Here is a 24381-nt window from a genome sequence, read left to right on the forward strand (position 1 = left end):
GACCATTGCACCCAAAACCAGCAAAAGCCCACCCAGGGAAATCCACACAAGCACCTGGAAGGTCTGCAGAGTTTCTCCCCATTTCTTATTTATTAGCATGAGAAGATGGCACAAAACCATTGTAAGTCAGCTGGGAAAACAACCTGCATCCTGACCAGCAAAGGAGACATCACAAGCAACTGGTTGGTCCCCATCATGGTCCCACCTGACAAACACAGCCCAGAGAGAGCCTGTCCCCTGCTCTGAGCAATCCCCCACTCCTGCTGCATTTGGATCAGCATCTAACAGGGACCATCAGCCTTTAAGGATCATCTTAAGTCAATGAATGTCATTGCTCTCTCTCCATCTTTACTGTTTCTTTCCAAAACATGCTGCAACAGCTCCTTCCTTTTTCCCTCCCAGCCCCACTGCACTCGGAATAATCCACTGAGCAAAGAGCAGCACATTTGGCAGTGTCTGTCACAGAAGCTGTTGGATTAACACAGCTCTGGACAGGGAAACCAGACCAAGCAAAATATCCCCCTGACACTGAGATTTCTGCCCCGGTGCCCCCTGTTTCCAGCCCCACTCTCCAGCAGCCCTGGAAGGCAGCCAAGGAGAGGGCTGGGAGGTGCCTGCTGCATTCAGCCTGCCAGCTCCAGGGACATCAGGACATGATCCCAGCACTTAACTAAGGGAGGAAAGACAGGGAAGCACTTTCTCAGGATGAAGTGGCTGATCCAACACTTGTTGGAGACAAGTAAAAGACTCCCACTGACTTTGGACAAGAGGGAATGGATTCAAACTAAGAGTAGATGAAATATTAGGGAGAAATTGTTCTCTGTGAGGGTGGGGAGGCCCTGGCACAGGTTGCCCAGAGAAGCTGTGGCTGCCCCAGCCCTGGAAGTGTCCAAGGCCAGGTTGGACGGGGCTTGGAGCAACCTGGGCTAGTGGAAGGTGTCCCTGCCCAGGGCAGGGGGTGGGACTGGATGAGCTTCAAAGTCCCTCCAACCAAACCATTCTGGGATTCTCCAAGTGAAAACCTACAGCTGCACACTCTGCCAGTGCTAAAGCCCAAATTCCAGACCCAGCCTCACTAAACCCAGCCTTTTAGCTCAAACATTTCTTCATCTACTTCAAGAGCAAAGATCCAAGCACTGCTCCCAAACTTTACCACCTCAAGGATCCTTTAAGCCAAAACAGCTTTGCTTTCTGAATTTCCCCTTTTTCTCCCTCATCTGCCAACATGGCAAGTTTTCTGAATGTCAGCTATAAAATGCATTTATAAAACTCTTACATGTTTAACTACATAACTTGTACCTTGTATATTTTATAGGGCAAGTTGGCAGAAAATCAATAAGCTCTGGATACACCCTGGACAGCTGTTGGTGTCCAACAGGCCCTGAATTTTGAACACGTCCTAACTGTTTAATAAACATAGCAGGTCATGTCTACAAAGCAGCTTATTTGGCAAAAAAGGAGTTTCTCTGCTAATAGGAGCATAAAAAAAGCAGTGCCTTGTGGCTGAGATTGTTTGATGGTCCCCAGAACACACAGGATTCCACTGTCACCTTCCCATTCCCCCCCAGGCTCTGTGACCCTCCTCATCATCTGCCTCACTGGTGACTCAAGTCTAGAGCTGGTACCTGTGTATGGGATTCCTTCCTTCCCTCCCAAAATAACACAAGGAAAAAAGAAATCCCACCCAAAGCCACATATACCAGAAACCCTTGATTTTAGCAGAGATTCCAAGTGTGGAAAAGGTTTGCTTTGATCCTTCAGAGACATTTCACTGCTGCAGCATCCCACCACCATGGAGTGAGGCAGGACTGCAGCAAACACGGTGGGAATCTCCCAGCTGGCTCCCAATTTTCCCTGGCTGACCATCCAGCAGTGTTATCAGACCTGTGATCCACCAGGATTAGGTGACAGCATTCCCAGAGTGTCCCTGGCAGTCCCTGAGACCTCTGTGAAGGTGGATGTGCATCCCCATCCCAATCGCTTGGGGATTGGTTTAATAAATCTGCTTTTGCTTTGTGCCTTCTTCAAAGGATTACTAAAGCCTTCCAAGAATCTTTGAGGGCAAGTGGAACTCGGGGATAAAGTATCATTTGCTCCAGAGCTGGTGATCCCTGGGGGTGAACATGAAGGAAGTGCTGGTGGCAGTGCCCAGGAAAGGACAGAGCACGTCCTTCTCAGGGAGGGGAAGAGCAGAATAAAATTAAAGAGAGTCCAAGAAGCATCTTCAGTGAACCCTGAGAACCATCAGGGGAGATCCCAGAGGAGAAGAGCTTAAGGGTAAAGGAGTTGAGGAGAACTGGCAGGTTTTTAAACCCCATTAAGGCAGAAGCACAACCTGCAGCAATAAAAAGCAAAGATACAAAGGGTAACAAAACCCAACCTGCTCTTCTGCAACCTTGTGATCCCTCAGCTGCAAACAAAACCAGCACAGGAACACAGGGGTAAACTCAGAGAGGGGAAGGGCAAAAATCAGACACAACTAGAAAAGGACACACAAAAGGGCTCCCAAGGATGACTCTCCCTGAAATGATGGGAGGAGGAAAACGAGGAACAAGGAAAAAGCTTGTCCAGGGCACAAGCAACCCATGTTTAATGTTCCTCTGGGATGACAAGAAACCTCTTTGCAGCTTTTCTTCTGCTTTTTCCTAAGAGCAAGAGGAAGAGCACAGACTGGGCTGGGAAGAGAACAGGTTAGAGATATTTAAACTCTCTGGGATGGTTCAGTCACCCCAGAGCATGGTGGATAAGTTGGCTCAAAGTAGCAGAGGGTGCCAGGGGTGGTTCAGATTGGATAGTAGGGAAAATTTCTTCATGGAAGTCTTCATGTGGCAGGGCAGTGGGGGAGTCCCATCCCTGGAGGGGTTTAACACAGTGGATGTGGCACTTGGGGACATGGGTCAGTGGTGGCCTTGGCAGTGCTGAGGGAATGGCTGGACTCAAGGATTTCCAAGGGTTTTCCCAACCAAAAGGATTCTGTGATCCTCTTCCAACTGACACTTTGGAAATCTTAAGGACAGAAGCTGCTCCCTGATGAAGAAAATACATCCCAACTCCAGGAAATGCTCAGTTTTTGCAGAGCAGTTCCCAAAAAATGATGCTCAGCACCTCCCAGGTGTCTGCCATGTGCTTGTGTCCCCCCATCCCATCCCCTCCCAGCACAATCCTGCTTGGCACAGCCTCCAAGACCATTTCACAACTAATCTGAGTGTCAAAACACACCAAAAAGTTGGTGCCTGGGCACCAACCCCCTGCAGGAACTACCCCAACCCACGTGAGCATCTCACAGCCAATAATCTGAATATATTCCCCACCAATGCCAGAAATTTGGGAGCTGAGAGTGACAACTACAGAAGCCTTCAACAAGCCCAGGTCCAGAAAAATGCACAGTGCTACAGGATGAAAATCAGAGATTCCAATCCCATTTCACCTGAGGAACATTTTCTCCCAGAAATGCCTCTGATTACTGAGCTGGCAGAGCATCAAGACTCTTTACCACTGACAGGGCCATGAACTGGGGACATTCCATGATTCCTGTCCCATTTATATGGTTATTTCAAGAGCTCCTGGAAGGCCCAAAAATCAACAAACCAGTGAAGAACCAAATGTGAAGGAAACAATATGTCACAATACCTCACTCCTGTAAATAAAACAATAACCAGGGAGAAAAGAGCAACAACTCAGCAGAGCAAGGACTGGTGGCTGGAGATGTAGAGACTCTCTGAGGTTCCAAGTTTTCCAAACCTGCAGTGACAACTCCTTTGATATCACAATACTCCCCATTTCCCTGAAGGATTGAGCCTCTGGAGTCAAGTTACTTATTGAGGAGAAGCTTTTGTTTTAATCTGTTTTCAGTTTCTTCTTCATTTTTTAATGACCTGAAGTAGTTTTCCTAGGAGAGATTATTCATTTTGAATCTCTTCATTTTGCAGGGTTTCCAGTGATCACTGGCTTTTGGCCACACACTTATTTAGTGTGTGTACAGAAGAACTTCAGCTGTTTTCTACTGTAAACCTGAAACCTTCAGGTGCAGGTATAAACAAAGTTACAGCACAAGAAATATGAGCCAATTCCTCCACAGGATATTTCACTCTGTCTGCTTTGCCTCCTCCTCAGATGCAAAAGTAATAAACTCTATTAATTTAAATCTGATTTTGCTGTTCCACCTCTCCACAATAACTGACTGGGTTTCAGAGAGTCAGATCAGCTCATCCCAGGAGCTCTGTCTGGTGACTGTGCTGCAGTTTGGTGTCAGGAAGCCTCAGAATCCTCTCTTGCTCTAATTGATTAAAAGATTTGGCCACTTGCACAGCTCCATTTAGGCAATCAGGCTAAAGAGACACTACAGAGCAGGGATGGGGAGGGACAGGCTCCCTCTGTGAGCACAGTTATGTTGCAGTAATTAAGGTGTGGGTTCCCCCCTCCAGCCCAGGAGTTCAGCACAGCTCCAGGCTGCCCTGGGGAACACCAAACAATCCAGCTCACAGAATCCTGGAATATCCTGAGCTGGAAGGGACCATCCAGGACACCCCTACAATCCCAAACCCTCCCTGAGCTCTGGCAGCCTTGGGGCTGTGCCCACTGCCCTGGGGAGCCTGGGCAGTGCCCAACCAGCCTCTGGGGGAAGAACCTTTGCCTGAGATCCAACCTGACCCTGCCCTGGCACAGCTCCAGGTCATTCCCATCTCTCAGTCTGTTTTTTCTGTCCTCCAAAAAAGCTGCCACATAATCCTTCAGCCCCAACCTCTGAGCCAGCTCTGAGGGGACAGACTGGGCAGCAGGAGCCAGTGAGGGGGCACTGGCAGGAGTGGCAGCTCCCAGGGATCTACTGCTCCCAGGGACAAGGAAAAGGAAGGGCTCCAGTGCAGAGCCAAGCTACATCTTTTACAAATTTTATTTGTAAATCAATTTTATTTATTTTAATTACAGCCTAATTTTCTGCAGGTGTTTGGACACTGGCTCCACCCATGAGGTCCAGTGGAAGGTGTCCCTGCCCACAGCAGGGGGTTGGAATGAGATGAGCTTTGAGGTCCCTTCCAACCCAAACCCTTCCATGATTCTATGACTGGTTTGGGGCCAAAATGTGTCAGTGCCAAGCAGCCAACTCCCCTGACATCCAATTCCCAGGGAAAGCAGCTCAACTGCAGCATTTCTTGCCAAAGTGAGGAAGAGAAAACAAACAGGCTCCTTGGCCTTTTCCTCAGCCATCCTGGGAGAGCTGCAGTGGTTGTGCAGTTGGAAACACTGGCAGGCTCTACAAATGTCAAAACCCTGAAAGAAGAGATCAGGGGAAAAAAAAACCACAGAGGCCTTATCTGCAAGGCAGAGCTGCCCAGGGAGAGCAGCAAGGCATAAAACTGGTATTAAAAACATTCTGCCAACAGCAGATCAAAACTATTGCTTTGTGTGTCTCCAACAGCACAGATGGCAAGTGGCTGCTAAGGAGGGGATGTGTTTATCCTGCACCTGCAATCCCATGTTCAGTCTCACATGGTTAAGACTCTGCAAGGTGTGGTGGGTATAAAATAAAGTGCAGAGATAGGCCTGACTGCAGGGTTTGTGAGCTGGGCTGGCACAGGATCAGCAGGGATTTGGGGTAGGAAGAAAGGATGGAAATCCTTCTTATTATGTGTGGAATATAATAGATAAGAATCCTTCTTATTATTTATGGAACACACCAAATCACAGCCACACAAAGGCTGCAGCAGCCCAAGCACAGGATCTGCAAAATAACCAAAAAGAAGAAAACTTCTTTCAGCAGCAGGTCTGGTTTATGTCAAGCTTAAGTACATAAAGCAAGCCTTGGGATGAGCCTCAACCTGAGCCTTACATCTTCCAACTTAAAACTCTCAGCTTCCCATGGAAGTATAAGACAACCAGCTGCATTCCACGTGGGAGAGTTAATCTCCTGCCCCCCCATTTCACCCACAGGAGGTAAATATATGAATAAATACATAAAACCTGTCAGCACAGCCCCCTGGAAAGCTGTTTCCTTGCATTCAGGTTGTAACCATCAGGAAAATCAGCATCCTAGGGCTGCTGCTTCCAGGATCCCTCTGAAGTGCAGAGTGACAGTTACAGGATGATGAGTTACAGGCACGTGGAATGAACCAATTTATCCCAATTACTGCACTCTCCAATTTACACTTGCTGGACTTCCCTGACTCAGTCCATGCTCCCCACACAGGCTGCTGCTAAGAAATACTGAATTAGCTCAATTTTAAGAGAAACTGTGTTAAATCCCCTGTGGAGTAATACTGGGAACAAACCACCTCCTCCTCCTCTTTGCTGTTTGGGATGTACCTTCTGTGTAGGGCCAGAGGGACAATCCCATGCCCAGCACTCCCAGGCACTCTGCAGAATTCAGTGCAGCACCAGGAGCTGAGACGTGGGAAAAAAAGAGACACGAGTGGCACATTCTTCTTCCCAACCATTACCCTGCTCTGAAGGAAAGCAGCAGAACTTTCTCATTAAACATTCCATTTGCTGAGTCCTTTCCAGCCAGGATATGAGGAAAGCCCATCAAGAGCACCAATTAACATTTTGGAATAGACTCCCAAATGCAAACTTAACAGGATGACCAGCGTCTAGTGCTTAAACTTAACACCAAGGCTGGAAACAGCTTCAAAGTGCCTTCAGAGTTAGAGCAGTGCTTTAAATGTTCTCATGAAATATTTGCATTATTAAAACTTGAAGACTGTGAGAGACAGAAAGGGGCACTCAGAAGAGTTTGGCTGGTTTTGCATGGAAATATTATCACAGAATCCTAGAACAGTTTGGGTTGGAAGGGACCTTAAAGCTCATCTTGTTCCAAACCCCTGCCATGGGCAGGGACACCTTCCACTGTCCCAGGTCGCTCAGGATTATTTACTGGGATGTGGGACACTCAGGCTGAGGGATGGAATGGGTGTTGTTGGCAACCAGGGGTAAGGCATAAATCCCAAAGGAAACACAGCTCTAATGGGATGAATTAACAAGCAAGGTGGAAGACAAAAGAGCTCAAAAATAACCTCCCTGTCCTCCCACTCAGAGCACTCACACCACTGCTGGTGTTCCTGCTGAGCCTCAGCCTCTCTCCAGACCCACCCTGCCCAGGGGTGCTTTGAGAACAGGACAGGGACAGGATCCCAGGATGGGTCAGGCTGGAAGGGACCCCAGTGGGTCACTGGTGCCACCTCCCTGCTCAGGCAGGGCCAGCCCAGAGCACAGGGCACAGGATTGTGTCCAGAGGGCTCTGGAATCTCCCCAGGGAGGAGACTCCAGCCCCTCCCTGGGCAGCCTGTTCAGAGCTGGGGCACTGCCCAGGGAAGAAGTTCTTCCTCCTGTCCAGCTGGAGCTTCCTGGGCATCAGTTCCTGCCCGTTCCTGCTGTGCCATTGCTGGGCCCCCCGAGCAGAGCCTGCTCCATCCTCTGCCCCCTCCCTGCAGCCCCTGACACACAGTGGGAGGGCCCCTCTCAGGCTCTGCTCTGGAGGCTGAACAGCCCCAGCTCCCTCAGCCTTTGCTGCTCAGGGAGATGCTCCAGTGCCCTCCTCATCCTCACAGCCTGCGCTGGCCCCGCTGCAGGAGCTCCCTGGCCCTGCTGTGCTGAGGAGCCCGAGCTGGGCCCAGCCCTGCAGATGTGCCTGCCCAGGGCTGGGCAGAGGGGCAGGATCCCTCCCTGCCCTGCTGGAAATGCTCTTCCTGGTGCTCCCCAGGATCCCATTGGCCTTTTGGCCACCAGGGCTCCCTGCTGGTCAGGGACAGCATTGTCTCTGTCCAGCAGACCCCAACCCCCAGGTGAACCCCCCCAGGGTTTTACCTCCAGCAGAAGACACACTTGTTGGCACAGGCCAGGCTGGGGGTGGCCTCCATGCAGCGGTGGCTCTCGATCCCATAGAAGGTGTGTTTGTAGCAGCCCCCTCGGCCCCGGAGCATCGACTGTGGGCACAGAGAGACAGCACAACACCAGCACAGTGAGAGCACAGCCAGACAGCACAACACCAGCACAGTGAGAGCACAGCCTGTGCAACCACAGTGAGGGCACAGTTTGAAATCTGCTCCCTTCAGTCCCCAGGAACTCCAGTTCAAAGCCCTGTGAGTGACACTGTGAGGTCACCCAGGCCACCAGTGCCACCACTTGGAGCGATTCCCAGCACACACACATCAACAGTGTGACTGTTTATACACAGTCCTGCAGGCAAACTGCATTTATGAGGTCAAATTTATAACTGTTTTGGAGAAGAAAAAACTTTAATCTCATCAGTACCTTCTCCCTTGCAGACTCCAGCACAACAATGTGGAGCTTTCACTGAACCAGCCCACGAAAAATGCAGGAGAAGCCACTGGAGATGCAAGAAGTGTTGTTGTAAAAGGAGTAACAAGGATGAATTTTAAGGTTGCCCTACTGAACACTCAGTTCCTTTCATTTGTCTGCCAGAGTGTTTCTTCCAGCACTAAATTAAATAAACACCCTGACCTTATAAACCCTCATTCACACCCAGCAGTGGCTCCAGCAGGACTCTGCACTTCCCTTCCCAGCACAACCACAGCAGCTTCCCAATGGGAATTAACTCCTGTTTAGCATTCAAGCTGCTCGGAGCAAAGACTGCCTTTCCTTAGCCCAGTTAAATAATAATAAATGAGAAAGAAGCTACTACTCTCAAAAGCAAATTTGCAATATGACACAGCAGCTTCTTATACACCTGAAGGATCCTGGTGATCCAAAGGAAAGTCTTCACTGAGCAGCAGGGAAAAATATCCAGGTAACCCCTAAGATATGCACAGGCTGGTTGTACAGGTAGAAGATGAAACAAGGTGGGAAACGCTGTTTATTCTACCCATTCTTCAAACAGAGACTTCAGGAGATCCACAAATTCCAGGAGAGCAAGTTATATTTGGGACTCTTCTGAAAATGTGCAGGTTTTTTCGCTCTTTTCTGGGATTTGACAGAACACAATCTTTGCTATCTGTGATATCCCTATGAAAGTCTATTTAATGCTAATCCTGCCAGCCCTGCTCCTGCTTTCCAGTGATCCAAATCTCCAACGAGGCTCCTGGAGACACTCACACACTGGTGTGAACCTCAGGCAAAGCCACTGCCCGGAACCAATTTCAGCTCAATTTATTAGAAGCCTTTACATTCAATTCCTGCTTAAGCTAAAAATAGTGTGGGCCTATCTAAGCACATAGAGCTGCTATTTATTTTGTGAAATGGCTTTACAGCACTGCATTAAATTCTGGTTCTCTAATAAAAGCAGCTTCTCTGCTTTTCTCAGTCGCAACATTGGAGCTTGACAAGTTTTTCTTTGAACATTTCACGGCCTTCTCTGACACTAAAAATGATAGAGGAGAGAAATATTTGTAAGAGTGAGCAGCAGAAGCATCAGTGGGATCGATGTATCTCACAAACACCCCTGACAATACAGGGCTGGGTGAGGAGAACAAGGTTTTTGATGAAACAGTTCACTGACAATACAAACTCCATGGTGATTGCCATTCCAAGGGCTCTTTCCAAAACAAACAGAGTTAATCAAGCAGCAAAACAGAGCTGAGAGACCAAGGGCTGATCATCTCCAGGGTGCAGGAATCAGAGATGTGCTGGCATGTTAATGAGGGGCTGATTCCCACAGGTTCTCATCCCAGGAATGCTGGAGGGGTTGGTGTTCTGCAGCGTGGAGGGGGAAGGGGCTGGAGCACCTACATGAGCTGGGGAAGGGGCTGGAGCACCAGGAACAGCTGTGGGGGCTCAGCCTGGAGAAAAGGAGGCTCAGGGGGGACCTTCTGGCTCTGCAACCCCCTGACAGGAGGGGGGAGCCGGGGGGGGTCGGGCTCTGCTCCCAGGGAACAAGGGACAGGAGGAGAGGGAACGGCCTCAGGCTGTGCCAGGGGAGGGTCAGGTTGGATACTGGGAAAATTTCTTCATGGAAAGGATTATCCAGCCCTGGCCCAGCTGCCCAGGGCAGTGGGGGAGTCCCCATCCCTGGAGGGGTTTAAAAACTTGTAGATGTGGCACATGAGGACCTGGGTCAGAGGTGGCCTTGGCAGTGCTGGGGGGATGGTTGGACCCCATCCTGGAGCTCTTTTCCAACCTAAATGATCTGTGATCCTCTGATCAATGTTACTCCCCAAATGTACAACATTAGAGACCAACTTTCAAACTCTGAGTTTCTCAGGGACCTGCAAAGGACAACTGAAACTACAAACACTCTCAAGTAGCTGAAGTTTGTTCTCCAGGGCTTTGTGCCTCTGCTGGGAATGTTTTTAAGTCTGCAAACTGCTTGAAAAGGTTACAGAGCCTACAACAGACAACTGCAGGGCTGGGAGGGCAGTGTTTTCATATATATCATAGAATTATTGAGGTTGGCAAAGCCCTCTAAGACCACAGAGTCCAACCATTAACCCAGCACTGCCAAGCCCACCACTAACCCATGTCCCCAAGTGCCATTTCCCAGCTTTTGATGTTTCTTCAGTGGTTTCTCCCCTGTTTCAGGAAACCAGCCCCTTCCTGAGGGGCTTTTACATACCCTAAAAGCCTCTTGCCCAAATTGTGTCTGTGTTTCCCTTTTCCATCTGTATTTATCCTCTCCCATATGTACATACCCACGGGTATTACACACAACCACGTCCACACACACTCCCACAAGGGGAATTTTTAATAGTCCTACCATTAAGAAGCGACACCTCACTGTTTAAATCTGATTTACAAAACCAGGGGAGGAGCAGTGACTGTGCCAGCCCAGCACAACAGGCTCAAACATCCTTGTGTGCCCGTCCAGGTGGAACAATGGACTGTTAGCCCTGTTTCAGAGCCCTCACACTGGTGATGGAAACACTGGTGATGGAACCTTCCCCCTTTCCTCTGCAGTGTCCTGCTCCTGCCGTGTCTTCCAGCAGGCAGGAGAGATTTTAGCAGACAGCAGAATAACAGGAAAAAGCAGCAAATGATGTTCCCAGCTCTTTGCCACAGTCACATTCTCACTCTTCACAGCGGGGTTTTAACAGCTTGAAATGCAAGACTAAAGCTGGAAAGAGGCAATTTGGGTTTGTGCACACTTCTAAATGACATTTCATTGGGAAAGTGAAATACCTGAGTAAGCCTCTAGCTTTGTTTTATTTCCCAAAAGAGAAAAGGAAAGAGAGCACACCTTTGTCCACCGGCAGAGCTTCACCCCGGAATGGCTCCCAATGAGTTTGTAACCTGAAAACAAAGCAAAAAATAATGAAGAGCTGATTTTAACCTGCAGTAATTGAGACATAAAACATACCAATGGGTACCCAAAAGGATTAAGCATCACAGACTCAGTGCTGCTCTTCCTCATTGGCCCCCAGGTGACACCCCCAACAATGACACAGCTGCACATCAGAGCCAAGGCTGTGGCCACCCAAGGGACTTCAGCCAACTGGGAATGGTTTCTTTTGATGGGACATTTATTTATATTGCTCAGTCCTGTTTGAATCAACAGGGTGGCCAGAAAACCCCTCTGTGGAACGGGCTGGCAGAACCACAGGTCTGACCCAGCAATGTGGGAGGGAGCAGGACAGGGAACCACAGACATCTCCCTGGCCCTGAGCCATGACCCTCCAACAGCCTCTTCCCAGAAGCCAGGACCCCAAATCCCCACTGGCAGGTCTGACTGAGCCCAGAGGACAACACCTGATTCCCAGAGCAGCTGTGAGGGCAGGGGAAGGGACCCAACACACAAAGCTCAGCCTAAACCCAACCTTCAGGCTCACCAGCTCCATCCCCGTGGTTCTGGTGCAGCCACAGCAAGGGAGCTGCTACTTCATGCCCACAGAAAAGCACTGCCCCATTCCCAAGATCAACACAATTCCATTTAAATGTCTTGCTCCAGGAGGATTAATCCCACAACACTCATTAAGCACTAAGTGCTATTATTACCCAAACTGCTCGAGTTGGGTTATGAGTTGGGTTATATCCCTCTTTGAAAAAAAAGTGCTTAGAGGCCAATATGTCTCAAGGATTAAAAGTCACTTCAAAATCAGCATAAAAATAAGAGGGATTTGTGATGCCTCGCTGTGTCACTCACAGGGCAGCTTTTCTGTGGCACTGGCCTGGCTGGCCCCAAACTCAGCACATCCCCACTACCTGCTTTAGGGGGCAAAAAAAAATCAAATGTTAGCTGTCAGGTCTTCTTCCTGCCAACCAGCATGAGCTGAACAGGGAAAAAAGTCTTCTGCTCAGCACAACTGGCCTTCAGCTCCTCCAAGGAGCAGCAGCACAATTCCCTGCCCTGCCTGTTTGTCCCTGGGCAGCTCTGGCACAAGATTCCAGGGAGAGTGACTGAGCCCCACACCTCCAAGGGCAGGGGGCCAGCCAGGAATGACAGTGCCAGCAGATGCCACAACAGCTGCACCAGGTGGAAGTTAAGCTGTGTGAAGGCAGACACGGCCAAGGGGGAGCACAGTGCCCTGGTTCTGCCCCTCAAAGCCAGCTGGGATCTGCCCAGGTTCCTCTCCTGCTTCACCTGGGGTTTGAGCCCAGCTCCTCACACTGGTTCTGACCTTGCTGGGGGGTCAGGACAGGTGGTTTTAGCCTGAGGTGACACAGGACACTGCACAAACAGCAGCACAGAGGAGGTGCCCAGCAGGACCCTCTGTGAGATGGCAACGGGCCCAAGTGCCAGACAAAGTGAGGCTTTGGGGGCTTCAGAGCCAGGCTGCTCCCATGGCCTGGGCTCCATCTCCCTCCTGCTCCGTGGGGATGGACAATACTGCAACATTTGCCTCTCTGAGTGAATAATTCCCAAGATCCAGAGGGATGGAGCAGCTCTGCTGGGAGGAAAGGCTGAGAGAGTTGGGATTGTTCAGCCTGGAGAAGAGAAGCCCCAGGGTGACCTAATTGTGACCTTCCAGGACCTGAAGGGGCTACAAGAAACATGGAGAGAGACTGTTTACAAGGTTTGGAGTGACAGGACAAGAGGGAATGGCTTCCCACTGCCAGAGGGCAGGGTTAGGTGGGATATTGGAAGGAATCCTTCCCTGTGAGGGTGGAGAGGTCCTGGCCCAGGTTGCCAGAGAAGCTGTGGCTGCCCCATCCCTGGGAGTGTCCAAGGCCAGGTTGGATGGAGTTTGGAGCAACTTGGAATAGTGGAAGGTGCCCCTGCTCGTGGCAGAGGGTGGCACTGGATGATCTTGAATGTCCCTTCCAACCCAAACCATTCCATGGTCAGCTCTTCTAACATGGAACTGATGGTCCCCAAAGCCACAAGCAATACTGGGGACATCTTTCCCTGGGACTGGAAGACACTCAGAAGATCCTGTGGCAGGTTCTGACACTCTCCAGTGGCACAGCCACACACACACAACTGCATCTGGCTGTGACCTGACATCTCCCCCACCCTGGCTCTGCCCTGCCCAGACCTTCAGCTTTCCTTGCAAACAGGCTTGTCCAGCAAGGTCTAATCTCAACTGAGACCTGCCTGCACTGCTAAAATTCCTGTTCTTACAGGATTTCTGGATGAGAGCTCACAGGAATGCTGCATTCCTCCTCCCTCTAATACAGTTGCCTGAGCCAGACTCTGCTGTCCACCAGCACAGCCCCAAGTCTTATTTCTGCCATTTTTCAAAATCCAGCAACAGCATTCATGGGAGATTATTCCCTCACAGATCACTTGTCAGTAGAAGTAATATGGCTGCTTTAAAATGGGCTTTGGAGGAAACTTAAATTGGAAATAGGACATGCTCTCCTAGATTTGCTGCTGAGCTGTTTGAGGGAAGAGAGAGGAAGCAGCTAAACTGAGCAAGATGCCAAGCACTGGAGCTCAGAGCTCCAGCATTTTCTCTTCAGTTACTGAAATCAACTTCCACCATGTGGAGCAGCCCCAGCTTCCTTTCAAGGCCAGGAAAACTGCCCATGTTCAACATCAAAACAGAGTCCTACAAACTGCAGCCAGCTTGAGGGATGAGAAGGGGTTTATTCATCTTGGCTGCTGCCAGGAGGCCCAGCTGTGGTGACAGGAGGGAACAGCAGGACTTGTAGAACTCCCTAAAGCCACTGTGCAGAGAACTTGGGTCCTTCACCACGGGGGAAACGGGGAGGAGTGTGGTCACCCTGCTAAAGCCACACAGTGAGTGCTGCCCTGACACTTGGGAGTGAGATAAAATATCAGTGGCCAAGGCTGGGCACTTTTTACACCTCTGCTCCAGGTGAGCAGAGACCTTACAGCCTCTTTCTTGAAGCACTTGCTGTGCTGCTGGGAAGGAGGCAGCAAAAGAGTCTGGGCTAAAGGGAAGTACAAAAGGTTAAGCAAGAACCAAGCAGTGTCACAGAATCGTGGAACTGTTGTGGTTGGAAAGACCTCGAGATCATCGAGTCCAACCATCCCCCAGCACTGCCTGTGTCCCCAGGAGCCACATCCACATCTGTTAAACCCCTCCAGGGATGGGGACTCCACCCCTGCCCTGGGCAGCTGGGCCAGAGTTGGACAACCCTTTAATGAAGAAATTCCTCCTGATGTCCAACCTGCCCCTCCCCTGGCACAGCTGGAGGCCGTTCCCTCTCCTCCTGTCCCTTGTTCCCTGGGAGCAGAGCCCGACCCCCCCGGCTCCCCCCTCCTGTCAGGGGGTTGCAGAGCCAGAAGGTCCCCCCTGAGCCTCCTTTTCTCCAGGTTGAGCCCCCCCAGCTCCCTCAGCTGCTCCTGCTGCTCCAGCCCCTTCCCCAGCTCCATTCCCTTCCCTGCACACACTCCAGCCCCTCAGTGTCTCTCTTGTCCTGAGGGGCCCAGAACTGCCCCCAGGATTTGTGCAGTGCCAGCACAGGGGGACAGTCACTTCCTCACTGCAAAGTTTCAAACCAAATGTGAAAAAATGCCCTCCAAACCCAGCTTGGAGGGTCTCCAGCCCTGTTTCCCTTTTTCCCTTCAGGAAGCTCAGGGCAGCTCAACTCCTCCACTAGCTCTGCCACAACTTCCCCCTGGCCCTGCCATGGAATTCTCTGGAATCAAATCCCACTGATGGCCCCAAGTCTGCACCTGTGGGTGCCAGGACTTCCCAGCCACACTTTCACTGCTTTGCTCTTAAGGGATATTACTCAGGAGCAATAAGTCTAAGTGAATATTTGGATACAGCACCTTCCAAACAATCCAGTGTGTTGTCTTGATGGAACTGCTCACAGTCCCTCTGTATCTTCAGATGCTAAAGCTGAACAAACCAACCTATTTATTATTTCTCCAGCCTAATATTCAAAGGATTCCTTCAACTATAAACAGGCTCACAGTAATCAGCTCGACTCCTGTCTAAAGGCCCAAAGAGCATCTAATCTGAAGGCTGTGTATTAGTTGATCCTGCTGGAGATGATAAATTTGGGATGACCCAGAAGCTTGCCAAACTTGCTGGAAATTAAGTGTCACTTTTGTAGACATGAATTAAGCTTTAAAACAAGCTTTGGGGTGAAATGAGTGTTATCAGGCAGTAACACCAGGCTGAGAAACATTTGGAGATTGCTCACCCTGACAGCCCAAGCAGAGTTTAACAGCCCACAGAGGGACTTTGAAAGGAAGAGATGGTCATGTCACAGCTCAAGATTGCTCCAGTGTCTGAGGCAAAACTGGGCTGCAGCTCCTGGAAGCTACATTGCAGCATTTCAACTCCATCATGGAAATTACAGTTTCTAAAGTTCTTCCTCTGAAAGTCAAAGAGCTCATGGAGGGACCCAGCTGAGCTCTCAGCCCTGAGCCAGGACTCTCTGTCTATAAACCCACGGCACATTTTGGGATATCAAAGAGTTCTGGGTGTGGTTTGCCAGTGCCATACACACAACCAGCCTTTCTAAGGTCCTGCATGGGGAGGAGTTATGCAAATAAATGAACAATTACATTATTTTTGGAAGCTGAACAGATAAACTGAATTTCTACCAGTACAACTGTCCCTCTCAGCAGCAGGGCCATATCTGCACAGGCTGAAAAACTGAGCTGTGAGACAGCCCTGCTGAACAGCTCCCAAACACTGCTGACTGTGCTGAGGAGCAGAATGTCCAGAAGAAACCCCACAGACAGAATCACTGAGGCTGGAAAAGCCCTCGAGGATCATGGAGTCCACCCTGTGCCCCATCCCCACCCTGTCCCCCAGCCCAGAGCACTGAGTGCCACCTCCAGTCCTTCCTTGGACACCTCCAGGGGTGGGGACTCCACCACCTCCCTGGGCAGCCCCTGCCAGTGCCTGACCACCCTTTCCATGGAGAAATTCCTCCTGATGTCCAACCTGCCCCTCCCCTGGCACAGCTGGAGGCCGTTCCCTCTCCTCCTGTCCCTTGTTCCCTGGGAGCAGAGCCCGACCCCCCCCAGGCTCCCCCCTCCTGTCAGGGGGTTGCAGAGCCAGAAGGTCCCCCCTGAGCCTCCTTTTCTCCAGGCTGAGCCCCCCCAGCTCCCTCAGCTGCTCCTGCTGCTCCAGCCCCTTCCCAGCTCCGTTCCCTTCCCTGCACACCCTCCAGCCCCTCAATGCCTTATTTAATCTAATTATGAAAGAATAAAAGTAGATCAGTGGTTGAAAAATCCCCCCGAACTCTAAGGAAAGGACCCAGCCATCCCTGTCCAGGAGTGCAGTCACCACCAGCCTGGAAAAGCAAATCTGGTGTCACACTGTGCTTCACAAACTCTAATGGCTTTCACAAGGCTGTTGGTCTGAGAAGAGCAATACAGAGCTGACAAATGAGTGTGGTTCTATCAAGCACTCCCCTGAAATAAAAGCCTCTGCTCTGAAGCAATGATTATCTGTTAAAGCTGAAACTCAGTGCAGAGAGAGGAATTTCACACCAGGAGAATGTTTACAGGGGAAAAAAGTTCCCAATTTCCTGCTGTTTTGCAAGAGTGCAGTTCAAAAGGGCCAGAGCTGAAGGATGGTGGCACAGCAGGATCCAAAGCTGAAACATAACTGCTGCACTTAGCCACCACCCCAAAGGCTAGAATTCATTACTAGAAAGTTAATAATAATAATAATAATAAATAATAATAACATCAAGAAATGTCATTGGTGAAGAACCTGTTCAGACTGTATAAGTATTTAATACAAATTTAAAAATAAGGCCAGTGGAATTTTTCAGGTTGCCCAAGCACGAGAGGAGACACCTTCAGGTTCACTCCTAGAACTCCTCAACCTTCAAGAAATCCTTGCCAAGCCCATCAAGACCTACTTTAGATTCTCTCTTTGTCTGCAAAAGTGCTCTTAAAAGTACAGAAGGCTCGTGATTTGTGAAGGACTCACTTCCATGAGCTCAGAGCAGGAGAGAGGGCACGAGAAGGGGCTGCAGGACTGCACCTTGAATGCAGAACCACTGTCATTCCCAAAGGGATGGCAAGTTTGGACTTCCAGCTGCTTTAGATCCATCTTGTTGTACAAAAAATGAACATCTGGAGTGTTTTTAACATCTAGGAAAAGTCTCCTGAACTAGCGAAAGGAATAAACTGCTTCCCAGGCAGCTCAAACCCAACCTGGCGTCGAGCAAACAAGACTGGCAAAGTTCAAGGTGGGAATGCCAGGAGCTGGAATAAATTCCAGCCTCAACAGCTGATCATAAAAGAGCTCAAGAACTCTCAAAACTGGCTTTTTGCTTCGCCCCAGATGCCTGCTTTAAGCCAAGAGCACCTTTTCCTCTGCAGCACAGAAGTGCCTGGGCAGTGGGAATATAAATCCTCCAGCACTCAAAGGCAGAATTTCTTGTCAAATTATGGCTTTGACAGGAACAACCTCAGACATCAATGATATTTTCAGCTGTACCAACACCAGAAGAAAAGCCTTTTGTATCTGGCCCCTTTGACAAAGAACATCATGAGAAGCCAGAGCATTCCCTGAACAAACTGTTTGCCAGGAATGTGTCCCACTGGGGACCCCCACCAGGGTTTGGAGAAGGGAGCCCACGGGCAGCAACACTATGGCAGCTCAGCCATCCCCAAACTGCAGGTTCTTGGGGCCTCCTCCCACCCAAGGAGAGATGGAGGAAGGATGTTCATCCCTCAGCCCAAGCAGCTTCACTCACTTCTACCTGGGGTTTGCCATCCTGAGAGAACTGCTGCTCCCAAAAACGGGATCACAGAACAGTTTGGGGGGGAAGGGACCCCAAAGATCAACCAGCCCAACTGGTGATTCAGCCATTCCCACAGGGAATGGCCTCCCACTGCCAGAGGGCAGGGTTAGATGGGATATTGGGAAGGAATTGTTGGCTGTGAGGGTGGGGAGGCCCTGGCACAGGTTGCCCAGAGAAGCTGTGGCTGCCCCATCCCTGGGAGTGTCCAAGGCCAGGTTGGATAAACTTGGAGCAACCTGGGCTAGTGGAAGGTGTCCCTGCCCATGGCAGGGGGGTAGGTTCAGATTATCTTTAATGTCCTTCCAACCCAAGCCATTCCAGGATTCTGTGATTCTTTATTCACAGGGAAAAAAAACAAAAACCAAAAACAAAAAAACCCAATAAATCTGCAAGAACTTGACATTTTTAAGAACTGCACATCAGTGCCAGCTCAGGCTGAAGTTCAAGGTGGAAGGTGCCAGCCTGCAAAAGTCTGTCCCTCAGGTCAGAACAAATCCAAAAAGAGACAGAACTACAAGTTGCTACAGTCTGGTTGTGTTTTACTGAGGCACTTTTCAGTCACCCAGGGCACATCCCTTCTCCACATTCCCATGTGCCTGCACTGTCCCTTGTGTGGGGAGACTGTCACCTTCTGAAGAAAGGACACTGAACCTTATCCTTGCCTGAATGTATCCTGTATTTTCCTCCAGCTTAGACTTAATTTCAAAGACCAACACCCTCCAAACCCCTTCCAAAATCTAAAACAAACCCCCCGAAAAGGGGTGCACTTCAAATAGAAATGCATTTATACTTATTTTCCTTTATTATACATGGGGTAATTCTACCAGCTCTGTCACATGAGGGGAGAGTCAGGCCCTCAAAACTGAGCTTTCACCATCTCCTCTGCTCCTGAGAAGTTGCTACATCAGGGCCAGTAAATTAGCATTGCAGTCAGGTCCTGGCAGCTTCCACATGGTGGGACTTCAGCACCTTCTGCTGCCTGGACTCTTCCCTTTTAACTGGTGTTCACTCTTTATTTACACAGACATTTCCTGAGGAATTGATCTTCTCTATGCCTGGCTTTGATCACTGTATTTATTCTGCTCACTAAGAGTAAAGTGTTATTTAGCAAACTAATTTTTCATCTCCCCACGGCCAACATTTGATTTCTGTGGCACATTTTGGGGACTGCAGCAGCCTCGCTAATCCCTGGCCCAGCTGTGGGCTGCTGGTGCCACCTGGAGTACAACAGCTGCACCCAAAACCTCCCAAATCCCAAACACTGGAGCACACAGCCTGCAAAAATCTCTTTGGATCTCATTCCCCAAAGTCTGGACACTCCAAAAGCTCAGCACAGGGAGCCAAGCTGAGCTGGTCACGAGAGCTCGGAGCTGCAGGCACCGGAAAGCTCAGCCCAGGAAGGGACAGCAAAAGCCACCAAATGCTTTTAAAAACCTCAACTGGAAGTTGGTGAGCACTTGAAAAGCCCAGCTTTCAGTATTTTTCTGAAATCAGCCTCTTGTTTGCCCAAATACACCGAGAAACACAGACTAAAGCACATTTTTAGCTCGACTACGAAGTCAAAGCACAACAAAAAGTGGCTGCTGAAGCAGCCCAGGCTATTTTGGACATGAGCTGTGTCCTAATACACCCCTTGCCTTTGGATACAAGTAAATCAGAGGTATCCTGGACACCCCGGGGCTAAATTGTAGACCAGGAAAGACAGAACAATCCAAGAGGACTGCAGCAAAACTGTCCCTGTGGGAGCAGAGAAGACACAACAGAATAATTTATCCAATGTCAGGGGGGTCAGTCTCTGGCATCAGTAACCAACCCATCCCCATATCCAGAAATACATGGGAGGAACAGAGTAAGGAATCAGAGAATTCCAGAATGGTTTGTGTTGGAGGGACCTTAAAGACCATCCAGTCCCACCCCCTGCCATGGGCATGGACACCTTCCACCAGCCCAGGTTGTTCCAAGTCCTGTCCAACCTGGCCTTGGACACTTCCAGGGGTCCAGAGGCAGCCACAGCTTCTCTGGGCAACCTGTGCCAGGGCCTCCCCACCCTAACAGGGAAGAATTCCTTCCCAATATCTCATCTAAAACTACTTTTCCAGTTTGAAGCCATTGCCCTTGGAATCTCCTGAGCAAACATTCAGCTCTTCAGGGTGCTGAGTTGGTTTTTTCCATGTCACTCCTGCACATTTAAGAGAAGCACCTCAGGTAGGACCTGCAGCTCTGCCAAACACACCTCTGAGGTGACAGGGCTGCTGGAAGGGGCTGGCACTGTGCAACACCAGGGTTGGGCTCCAAATCCTTCAGGAAGTCAGTGCAGTGAAGCAACAACTCTCCCAGCTGCCAGGCTGCACTCCTGTGCTCAGCAGGACAACGTGTTTGGCTTCCAGTGGGACCATCAGCATCAATGAAACATTTGGCAAATCAAGGTGGGGCTGTGACTAACTATGGTAACAACCCCAACAGGGGTCACACTGAATCATGGGATGTGCTGAGCTGGGAGGGACCCCCAAGGATCACGGAGTCCAACCCTCAGCCCTGCACAGCCCCAGCCCCAAGAGTCACCCCCTGTGCCCCAGAGGATCAGCCAAACCCTCCCTGAGCTCTGGCAGCCTTGGGGCTGTGCCCACTGCCCTGGGGAGCCTGGGCAGTGCCCAACCAGCCTCTGGGGGAAGAACCTTTGCCTGAGATCCAACCTGAGCCTGCCCTGACACATAGAAGAGTGTTTTGGTTTGGGTTTTTTGTTTGTTTTACAGAAAAAAACCCACACTGTTTGTTTTTCACAGTCATCTTTCCTATTAAAACAGCAGCTTGAGACTCCCTCTAAAGCTAAACAAGGATAGAGATGCACTTCCTGAAAAATCAGCAGCTCCAGGAAGGCTCCCATGCACTTCACCATGTCCAAAATCCTCCTGGCACCCAGGCCAAACAAAAAGAAAAACTTCCACCCCAGCAGGGATCGTTTCAAGAATCTACAAGCAACCACAGAAAGCAAATGTTAATACTGGGCTGTAATTCCTAATAACCACAGGAAACATTCCCATGAAGAGTTTGCTTCTATTTTCAGTTCATTTCATTTCTTTCCCTCTACCTAAACACATGGAATGACTAAAGCATCAGGAGCACCACTGCAAATCTCACACACAAACACTGCCAGTGTCTCTCCCACTCCACTTTCCCTGGAGGCACTAGAGAGCCTGGGCTGTGTCTGTGTTTTATGCAAGGCTGAGCACTGATGGGATGGAATCAGGGCTGGCTCACAGCACAGGCTGTGACTTTAAAAAGCAACTATTCCTGAGCACCTTTTATCAAGGTATCTGCAAGCAGGCAACTACAAGAGCTTACACACCTCGACAACACAACACAACCCTGCTAAATTTAGCCCAGACTCAATGCCAGGGCTAAAATAAAACCATTGCTTAAGCAATATTCACTTTATCTACAGCAAGGGAAATTTGTTTGAAGGTGAATCAAGAGGTTACAACAGCCTGAAGAGATGCTGCTCAAAGGCAAACTCTGTTATGCAAGTGCAGTGTCAAAGAACAGCTTTCTCTGAACCACTAATACTTGTTCTCCTTCTCTTCGGGCTAATTGTGCCCTCAGGGATAATCTTGAAAAGGACTTTTTACAAGAGCTTGTAGTGCCAGGACAAGTGGGAATGGCTTCAAACTCAGAGGGCAGGGTTAGATGGGATATTGGGAAGGAGGGTGGGGAGGCCCTGGTACAGGCTGCCCAGAGAAGCTGCCCCATCCCTGGAAGTGTCCAAGGCCAGGTTGGAGCGATCTGGGCTAGTGGAAGGTGTCCCTGCCCATGGCAGGGGGTGGAACTGGATGATCTTTAATGTCCCTTCCAACCCAAACCACTCCGTGATTCCACCCCCAAAGCAACCACTTGCTGCTCAATAAATCAAATTCTCTTTTGACTCCACTGCACTTGTTATCTGTGGAGGGAATGATGCTGAGGGAAGGAGGGAGTTGGTTTATTTTTATAGCCACAAAAACCTCTCTTGGTTTGTTATTGGCAGGAAAAACATTACATGACACGAAAAAGAAACAACTTTTCTTCTTCACTGCTGAGTGATCATTACAGATTTGGGTGAGCAGCAGAGGAGGGGAGGGCTGGGAGGGGCAGCTGGAACTACAAGGAGACAGACACAATAGTTTTAAGCCTTTGAAAACGCAGATTTGAAACAGCAGCTCCTACTAGTTGATCCAATACTGGCATTATCCAGAATGCCAAAGGAAGGGAGAAATATGGACCCACTAATCAGGATAATGAATTATGTCCCTGGAGCACCACAAGGAAACCAAAACTCCCTAGGGAGCCTTCCCTTGTGTCAAAAAAACGATGGGAGGAAGGTGACCTTCCATTTGCCAAATGGCCACTTCTTAAAAAAGTAAAGTTTCATTCACACCCCAAAGGCAAACCAACAGTGACTGGGTGAGACAAACACTCCTACAGCCCTACAAATACCACCCAGGGCCAGCACAGAGCCCTGCACCCCAAAAAAGGCAGGGCAGGGTGCCAAAACCCACCCCCTCTCCCTCTCAGGGGTCAGTAGCACAGGTAGCAGAGCCCACCCGGGGTCCTGTGTCCCAAAGCAACAATCACATGGGGAGAACTTCAGAGCTCAGCTCTCAGGGACCACAAGGGCCTGCTCAGAAGCACCAGGAGAGATGTCCAGGGCAGTGGTGGAGTCACCAGCCCTAGAAGTGTTCAAAACCATGTGGATGTGGCACTTGAGGACGTGGGTTAGTGGTGAATGTGGTGGTGGCACAGGGTGGGTGGTTGGACTTGATGATCTGAAAGACCTTTTCCAACCTTAATGATTCCATGACATTGATTTAGCAACAGAACTGAGCACACTCTCTCTTAGGAGAAATTAGGCTAAACTGCCTTCAGTCTCCACCTGAGCAGCTCCATCACCTTTCCAGGGTTCAGTCTGGCTCCTCTCATGCTTGTCCTTTGCTTTAAAAAAGTCATGAAATTCATTCCAGCTGTTCTCCAGAGCTCACTGACCCAATCATCTGGTGGATGGTTAGTTTAAAATTAGTTTGAACTCGTTCCTAGTCTGGAAATACGTTTCAGTAAAAAAATCAGAGTTTGAAACTGAAATAAAAGCAGGGGACTAAAGGGAAAACAGAGGTGCAAAGCTGATCTTGATATATTCTCTGAGGAACCTCCACTCTGGGAGCTGGAGGCACGTGGGACCATCAGCATCGCTCCCAGGCTGATACTCTGAACCCTGGGAACTCCAAGTTGGCCATGAGCCAGCAGTGTGTCCTGGGCCAGGAGGGACAATGGGATCCTGGGGAGCATCAGGAAGAGCATTGGAGCAGGTCAGGGAGGGATCCTGCCCCTCTGCCCAGCCCTGGGCAGGCACATCTGCAGGGCTGGGCCCAGCTCTGGCTCCTCAGCACAGCAGGGCCAGGGAGCTCCTGGAGCAGGGCCAGGAGGCCACAGAGGTGATGTGGGGTCTGGAGCCTCTCTCTGATGAGCAGAGACTGAGGGAGCAGGGCCTTGTCTAGAGAAGAGAAGGCTGAGCAGGGATCTCATCAATCCATACAAATATCTCCATGGCAGGAGCCAGGAGGATGGTGCCAAACTCTCCTCAGTGGTGCCCAGTGACAGGACAAGGAATGATGTCCACAAACTAAACCACAAGTTTCACCTCAACATGAGGAAGAACTTCCACATGAGGTGGCAGAGCACTGGAACAGCTGCCCAGGGAGGCTGTGGAGTCTCCCCCTCTGGAGACATTCCAAACCTGTGTTCCTGTGTCACCTGCTCCAGGTGACCCTGCCTGGGCAGGGGTTGCACTGGATGATCTCCAGAGGTCCCTTCCAACCCAACTATCCTGTGTTCTGTGGTCTTTGTCCTGCCATGACTGAGGGTCCAGAGCAGCCTCTGTCACACAAAGAACACCCCCTTCCACTGCTCTGGTCAAAGTCCACCCCTAACCCCCCCAGTCCTGTCCCCCCAGGGCTGTGCAGCCTCACCTTGTTTCGTGAGCGCGTCCCTCAGGGCCGGCGTTATCATCTCCCTCTTCTCCTCCTCCTCCTCCTCCTTCCTCCCAGGGTTCTCTCTCCTCCCAACATCTCCTTCCTGCAGCTCATGTTCTCTCTGTTCAAAGACAGTGAATTACAACTATTTACATTCCAGCATCACACTTGAAACACTGTGGCACAGTTCAGTTAAACCAGTGGCAAATGCCAACACAGCAATTCCTGTTTTGGTGTAATCTTGCATTTTATCCCTTTTCCCTTCAGACTCTGGCCCTTTGGTAATTTAGGACAGTAATCTGAAATAAAAACCCCACAACACACTGGATTTTTTTTCTACTAACACAGCAATTCTCAAGGATGTTTT

At 49.9% G+C, this 24381-nt stretch overlaps 1 protein-coding gene across 1 annotated transcript in view; it reads right to left on the reverse strand.

Moving 5' to 3' along the window:
* LOC127481042 (S-adenosyl-L-methionine-dependent tRNA 4-demethylwyosine synthase TYW1-like) overlaps positions 1-24381 on the reverse strand; it is a 96392-nt gene that overhangs the window by 52702 nt on the left and 19309 nt on the right. Inside the window, exons 8-10 of the mRNA XM_051809875.1 lie at positions 24012-24135; positions 11123-11175; positions 7798-7916 (exon numbers count right to left, since the gene is read on the reverse strand). Of these exons, the coding sequence (XP_051665835.1) occupies positions 7798-7916; positions 11123-11175; positions 24012-24135 (296 nt within the window). The remainder of the gene's footprint in view (positions 1-7797; positions 7917-11122; positions 11176-24011; positions 24136-24381) is intronic.

This window comes from Manacus candei, unplaced genomic scaffold, assembly GCF_025592945.1.
Source record: "Manacus candei isolate 608988 ecotype Guabito, Panama unplaced genomic scaffold, ASM2559294v1 h1tg000076l, whole genome shotgun sequence".
In the NCBI taxonomy this organism is placed as follows: domain Eukaryota; kingdom Metazoa; phylum Chordata; class Aves; order Passeriformes; family Pipridae; genus Manacus; species Manacus candei.